Source organism: Sardina pilchardus, chromosome 7 (assembly GCF_963854185.1).
Source record: "Sardina pilchardus chromosome 7, fSarPil1.1, whole genome shotgun sequence".
In the NCBI taxonomy this organism is placed as follows: Eukaryota; Metazoa; Chordata; class Actinopteri; order Clupeiformes; family Clupeidae; genus Sardina; species Sardina pilchardus.
The window spans coordinates 16755228-16762727 of record NC_085000.1 but is presented as its reverse complement, the minus strand read 5'-3'; the positions used below and the strand labels follow the sequence as shown (position 1 = coordinate 16762727).

General features: G+C 50.5%; 1 protein-coding gene across 1 annotated transcript in view; it reads right to left on the bottom strand.

Annotated features, from left to right (window-relative positions):
• prex1 (phosphatidylinositol-3,4,5-trisphosphate-dependent Rac exchange factor 1) overlaps positions 1 to 7500 on the bottom strand; it is a 74112-nt gene that overhangs the window by 27668 nt on the left and 38944 nt on the right. The window contains exons 12-16 of the mRNA XM_062540944.1: positions 6395 to 6498; positions 6218 to 6267; positions 4301 to 4376; positions 4096 to 4168; positions 1621 to 1763 (exon numbers count right to left, since the gene is read on the bottom strand). Of these exons, the coding sequence (XP_062396928.1) occupies positions 1621 to 1763; positions 4096 to 4168; positions 4301 to 4376; positions 6218 to 6267; positions 6395 to 6498 (446 nt within the window). The remainder of the gene's footprint in view (positions 1 to 1620; positions 1764 to 4095; positions 4169 to 4300; positions 4377 to 6217; positions 6268 to 6394; positions 6499 to 7500) is intronic.

Here is a 7500-nt window from a genome sequence, read left to right as displayed (position 1 = left end):
CGTGCTGCGCTTGCAAAACGGAGGCCGCATTCTGCAGAGACCTGGCACATCCGTAACGTGCCAGCGTAAGCACAGACACAAACACACAGTGAGATGGCTATCTGGAGTAAAGGGGGCATAGCTGCAACAGCAGCAAGACTAGCATGGGCACCAAAGTCAAGCTACAGGACAATAGATCAATAGACATGAAAGAGTGAATGAGCACAGCTTGGATTTTGTGATATAGTGGGGTGTGAGAAAGAGAGAAAGGGAGAGAGAGAGAGAAAGAAAAAAAGAAAGAAAGAAAGAGAGAGGTAGACACACAAACGAGCATGCACGCACGCACACACACACACACACACACACACACACACACACACACACACACACACCTGTTTAACACACATCCTCTGCTCCTTTCTCTTATGACCTTTCCCTGCATTCTTTCCCCACCTGCTGCAGTGTGGCAGTGAAGGTGAATGCAGAGTGCTTGTGTGGGTTTGTTTGTGTGTGTGTGTGTGTGTGTGTGTGTGTGTGTGTGTGTGTGTGTGTGTGTGTGGCCGGGCCTCTGGGAGGGCCAGAGAATGGGATGACATTCACTGCCCCATAGCGGGGCGAGGACGGCCATTGTTTCCAGCTCAAGTATTTGTGGATACTTTGGTCAACATTGTAAATATCCACACAAGGGGAGGACAGCCCGGAATGCGCACGGCTGCGTTCTGGACCTCTGCATTTCCGAGGCGCTGGTATGCAGACTATTTGGCAGACGTTCTGTACTGTAGGTGGCTAAAGCTGACCTGCCTTATTAGAGCAGAGTTTATTGTCCACCATGGCTGCTCTTACACACACACACACACACACACACACACACACACAGCATGTGTGTGTATATATGTGTGTGTTTGTGTGTGTGTGTGTGTGTGTGTGGGTGGGTGGGTGAAAGTGTGAACTGATGTGTCAGCTCAGTCTCCCATCAAGCAGTGAAGCAGATTTGACACAAATCCAATTAAAAAACAGAAACTGAGAAAAGAAAATCAAGCGAATATCGCGGCCCACATGGCTATATGTGTGTGTGCGTGTGTGTGTGTGTTGGGGGGTTCAGGTCACGGCCCACATGGCTGTGTGTGTGTGTGTGTGTGTGCGCGTGTGTGTTGGTGGGGTTCAGGTGCGGGTGGAGCGGGCGGCTCCATATGCGTGGCGTCTCCACTTGGCCGGAGATGAAAGAGTGTGCTGCTAAAGGTCAGAGTCATTACGATGGAGGGAGAGGGAAGCTAATTACAGAGCGGCCGTGGAAGAGTGTGTGAGGGGGGATCCGCGTCTCAGGGGCCTAATCCTTTTATTATTAACACACACACACACACACACACACACTCACACACACCCGCGCCTGAGACCGGAGCGCAGGGTCAGAGGTGCCACTGGCCGGGGTGAGCTGTTCAGCGTGTGTGTGTGTGTGTGTGTGTGTGTGTGTGTGTGTGTGTGTGTCTGCCAGGCCATTTCAGTGCTGGGTGAATGTGTCTGGCCTTGTTTTGGGGTGTGTGCCCGGCCATTTTAGTGCTGGGAGAATGTGTCTGGCCATGTTTTGACGTGTGTGTGTGTCTCCGTGTGTGTGTGTGTGTGTGTGTGTGTGCGCCCCCTCACCAGCAGCGTCTTGGCGAGGATGTTCTCGATGAGGCGGAAGTCGTTGCGCAGCTGCTTGCTCTTGGTGCTGGTGCCCTCCATCTCCTCGTCGGCGTAGAAACGGAAGAACTGCGTGTCGTCTTTAAACTCGCTCTTCTCCAGCACTGCAGGGACACACACACACACACACAGCCACACACACACACACACACACACGATGTTATGAAATGATGACACAGCACACACACACAGTGTGTTCTCATTAACACATCACTCACCACAACAGCCGGTCAAGTCAGTCACAAACCGAAATAAACTCACCTAATATAGTCATCGTGACGATAATATCATTATAGTCAGCTCAGGAAACCACATTGACACAACATGGATTCCAAATAGTTTCGATTCTGATAAGCCTACGGTATTATTAGCATAGTGGCCGAACTCCCTACTGCGCTACTCTACTAGAGGTCATACAGTCTGTGCAGTGTGCTTAGATGGCAAATATGTGAAGAAGTGTGCGCACAGGTCAGATAGCATTCAGACAGCTCCTACTCCTGACAATCTACACACAGACACAGACGGATAGAGAGAGGGAGGGAGGGAGAGAGGGAGAGGGGGAGAGGGGGAAAGAGAGAGAAGGGTAGAGGGGTGAAGGGAGGGGTAGGAAGACCTGCTGCAGATCAGAAGGATTTCAAACTACTACTACTGATTTGAGATGATGATGACGAGCATCAAGCCCCACTGAATGACCTGCGCATCTACCCTTTGACCGCTCAGGATTAGAGGAGAGAGGGGGGGGGGGGGGGGGGGGGGGGAAGGCAGGGCACCGTGCTCATGCGTGCTCCCTCATAGAGAGAAACAGTGACAGTGTACTACCGGGGAAGGACAGCCTGTTCTCTCGCCGCGTTCCAATCAAAACATTCTCCCACAACGTTTCAGGGACGACAAGCCCAAAAGGCAACATGTTGTGGAGTATTCTTTGTGTGTCAGTGCCAGGAAAAAGAGTGAGAGAGAGGGAGAGAGAGGGAGAGAGAGAGGGAGAGAGAGAGAGAGAGAGAGAGTGGGAGAGGTAGAGAGAGAGAGAGAGAGAGAGAGAGAGGGAGAGGTAGAGAAAAAGAGAGAGAGAGAAACAGACAGAGAGAGAGAGAGGGAGAGGTAGAGAAAAAGAGAGATAGAGACAGACAGACAGAGAGGGGAAGGGGGGGGCAGAAGTCAAGGGTGCAGACTAAGAAAATGAGGGGATAGTCATGTGACATTCGAACAAAAGTACCCAGCTGTTTAAGAGACGTCCCCTGGGAGCAGCAGGAACTCGCCACAAACACACACTCATACAAACCCACACACACACACACACACACAGATTTAGACACACCTTTTTTAACTTGGCCTAATGCCAGGTGAATAAGCTGTTGCCTGAGGCAGTGCTTTTGTAAGAATCTTTCACTGTAACCACCCCCCGCCCCCCTTCCACCCAAACAGCCACAAACACATCCTAGCCTATCTCTACGCGTCGCTGACATCACATTGCGCCATGCCACACACTGCCTGAGCGTGCCGCTCTGTGCTGCCTCTGAGCGTGGAGGAACAAGCCACTCGTGACGTGAGCTCGAGTCAAAAACCAGTAGTGAGAGCTGTCCAAGTGTCAGTGGGTTTCAGTAGAAACAGAAGCTGGGTGAATGAAGGTGCCAGAAAAATCAAACAACCCCCCCCCCCCCTCCCAACACACACACACACACACACACACACACACACACACACACACACGTACACGCACACACGCACACACGCACACACGCACACACGCACACACGCACACACGCACACACGCACACACGCACACACGCACACACGCACACACGCACACACGCACACACACACACACACACACACTTCTTTCCTTCAGAGACCTGAAAAACGGTCTGGGTTCAACTCCTCGCTCCAGACGGCCTGTGTTGAAATAGCAAACAGCTGGGACAGGCCCCACTGCAGACCTCTGTTTACCTGATAGCACTGTGCTGTGCAGCAGAGCCGGAGTCTGAGCTGTGCTGAGCAGCAGTGGAGGAGGAGCCAGAGGAGAGGCTGACCCAAACCCAGACCCAGACCCAGAGCCAGAGCCAGGGCAAGACCCAGACCCAGAACCAGAGCCAGACCCAGCTGCTGGCCAGGGCCTACTGGAGCTGGACGCTACAGAGCTAGCCTGGCCCCAGACACTAAACACACAACTATTCTACCCAAGGGCTGGCGGTGGTGGTTGTTGTGACCTCTGCCAAGGAGGTTATGTTTTCACTTGGGTTTGTTTGTCTGTTTGTTGGTTTGTTGGTTTGCAAGATAACTCAAAAAGTTATCGTTGAATTTCAATGAAATTTTCAGGGGAGGTCTGCGCTCGATAGATAGATAGATAGATAGATACTTTATTGATCCCCAAGGGGAAATTCAACTGTTGTCGTGAGAAGGGGGTGTGCTGTGGGGGAGTGGCCATGGTAGGGGACTCACCGTGGTGCAGGAAGCCATGGTTACAGAGGCCGACGCCCAGGGTAACGGCATCCTCACGTGTAGAGCAGTCGCCCTGGGAAACAGAGGACATCACACTCCATAAGAACGGTGATATGGTCACAGTCAAAATGTAAACATATACACATGACCCAGACACGTACAAAAACACATACAAAATCGGGCACACACACACACACACACTCACCTGAGCTACAAGCCAATCCACCAGCTTGCTGGCAGGCAACACAGACTTAAAGGTCTTTAGGTGGTAATCTCGATCTCTGCACCACACACACACACATACACACAAAAGCAAAACATTAGTTCTGTAAAGTAAAGCATCAAACAAAGAGGCAAAGACATTAATACATTCCCATTTCCAGTGGCGTCTCATTGACTGAAAAGGCCAAAGGAAAAGCACTAATGAATATGGGGGACGGGTGAATGAGATCTCGACACACTTGGCTGACTGTGATGGGTTCTAGAAAAGTCTCCGGGGAGAGGCCGTTTGCGTAAGACACTTGTGTCAACATGCAGAAGCTCTATCTCTCCGTCTCAGTCTCTCTTCTCTGCCCACTAGTCTCTACACCGCACTTTCACTCGGAACACAGAGGGACATGAGTCACACACCCCCCCCCCCCCACACACACTCCCCACAGCTTTCACTCTTCTCTTCAATGAGGCCTCACTCATGCTTCCTGCCCTAACCACCCCCCTCTTCCTTCTGTTCGAAGTCACAGTGGTGATCTATGTGTGAGATAGAGAGAGAGAGCGAGAGAGAGCGAGAGAGAGAGAGAGAGAGAGAGAGAGAGAGAGAGAGAGAGGAGTATGTTTGTGTGTGTGTGTGTGTGTGTGTGTGTGTGTGTGTGTGTGTGTGTGTGTGTGTGTGTGTGTGTGTGTGTGTGTGTGTGTGTGTGTGTGTGTGTGTGTGTGTGTGTGTGTGTGTGTGTGTGTGTGTGTGTGTGTGTGTGTGTGTTTAAAGGCCTTGTCAGAATGATTTCTGTGCTGAGAAAGCTGTGACTGATGTTGGGCAGCGGACTGACAAACAGGCTCAGCTGATGCGCCTGTGACTGATGGAGCGGGGTTCAGACAGGGCCACCTTTCTACTGCCCGTGTGTGTATGTGTGTGTGTGTGTGTGTGTGTGTGTGTGTGTGTGTGTGTGTCTGTGGGTGTGTGTGTGTGTGTGTGTGTCTGTCTGTCTGTGTGTCTGTATGTGTGTCTGTGTGTGTGTGTGTCTGTGTGTGTGTGTGTGTCTGTGTGTGTGTGTGTCTGTGTGTGTGTCTGTGTGTGTGTGTGTCTGTGTGTGTGTGTGTGTCTGTGTGTGTGTCTGTGTGTGTCTGTGTGTGTGTCTGTGTGTGTGTCTGTGTGTGTGTCTGTGTGTGTGTGTGTCTGTGTGTGTGTGTGTCTGTGTGTGTGTGTGTCTGTGTGTGTGAGAGTGTGAGAGAGAGAGAGAGAGAGAAAGAGATAGAGAGATGGAGACAGTGATCAAGACCGTGAGAGAGAGAAAAAGAGAGGGGGAGAGAGAGAGACAGAGAGAGAGAGAGAGAGAGAGACACACACACAGAGAAAGAAAAGCACAGCTGCACCAGGGTAAAATCTGAATGAACAATGAACTCAGTCACATAAACAAACTGTGACAAAGATAAAAGCACATGTGCAACATGTAGAATGAGTCCTCTCTTTTCTGTTGCACGGCCGGACCAGAGACATGTTTTCATTTGCATGTAGTTAAATAACATCTGATCTGAGCCTGCTTTATATGCACTGCAAAGATCAGGGGACGAGAGAGACGGCCACCGAGACAACATGGGGGATCAGGGAGGGAAATTAACATCACACCACCACACCAGCCAAGTTGCTGGTCAAATATATAAGTGACTGAGAGATTTCAGACACAAAGTCATAATTGAATAAAGTGGCTGGTGAATTTCACCAAAAGTCTGCTGGTGTTTTGGTAGATGTACGTACACATTGTCTGAATTTAGTGTCCACCCCTTAGAGGATAGACAGAGAAGGACAGGATGAGGGTAATGAGGAACAGAGGACAACACAGCAAAGATCGATGGAAGAGAGAGAGCGAGAGAGAGAGAGAGAGAGGTTAAAAAAAACAAAGGTTCTTACTTGATGACGGGCGTAAACAGACAGTGCAAACGGCAGTAGATTCTCACTCCCTGTAAAGAAACGGACAAGTTAGTCATCCTCACATCATGACACAATGTGTGTGTGTGTGTCTGCGTGTGTGTCTGCGTGTGTGTCTGCGTGTGTGTCTGCGTGTGTGTCTGCGTGTGAACTATAAACCTTGGAAACGATGTCCTCCATCTCGCTCCTGGCTTTGTAGGTGCCGTCGTCGTAACGGAAACGGTAGAGCACCTGCTCGTTCCTAAACTGGTGCTTGTCAGACACTAGGAGTCAAACATGTGAAAACTTTCATCATTAGCTTTTTCAAAATGTTCAAACATCGACAACAACAACAAAGACTTCAGTGAACTCAGTTGACTGTGGAGACGCTCGCTTTGAAAAGCCAGACAGCACACCTTCGGGCAGAAATCTAAACAGCGTCTTGTAAGGACATCTGTTTTCAGATGTCCTCCAAGAGCTCTGTGGAGTTTTCTGATGTGCCTTCGAGGAGGAGGAGGAGGAGGAGGAGGAGGAGGAGAGAGCCAATGACGAGAGGACATCACCGCCCCTGTGTGTCTGGACGCCCTCTCCGTCGCCACCAGCCCATTGTCTCCAAGGTCATTTATTGATTGGGAGGCTTAGGAGCCAGGGGATGGGAAAAGCCGGCCGCAATCCACCCACCCAGAGGGCTATAGATTTGGCCAGGATGGTGGAGAGCTTTGGAAGAGAGGAGAGGAGAGGAGGAGATGGAGATGGAGAGATTTACCCCCCTCCCCCTCCTCCTCTGCTCTCCTCTCTTCTCCTCTCCTTGTCACCTCCCTTCTCAAAGCCACACTGAGCTCAGCTTCATGAATCATTCATGTGTCTTTGGTTCTTAGGGATTTAGTGTTTTTCTCCCCTCGTCTCGAAAAACACAGAAGCACAAACTGCAGGGGGCTCCGACAGAACCTGAGATGTTCTGTGCATCGAGAATTGGGCCAACACAGAAACGGTGACTTCAACTTTGTTGTTGTAGACTTGAAATGCGGCAAGCGAGAAAGAAAGAGCGAGAGAGAGAGAAGGATAAGAAGAACGAGAAAGACTTAAGCTAAAAAAAACGTCACTAGTGTGATGTTGACGCGGGAGATCTGAGTCTCGGAGATGGAGGGAAGAAAAGGGCAGAGGGATGAGAGAAGACAGGAACAGAGGGATGAGGGAAGACAGGAGCAGATGAATGAAAGAAGACAGGAACAGAGGGATGAGGGAAGACAGGAGCAGAGGAATGAGAGAAGACAGGAACAGAGGGA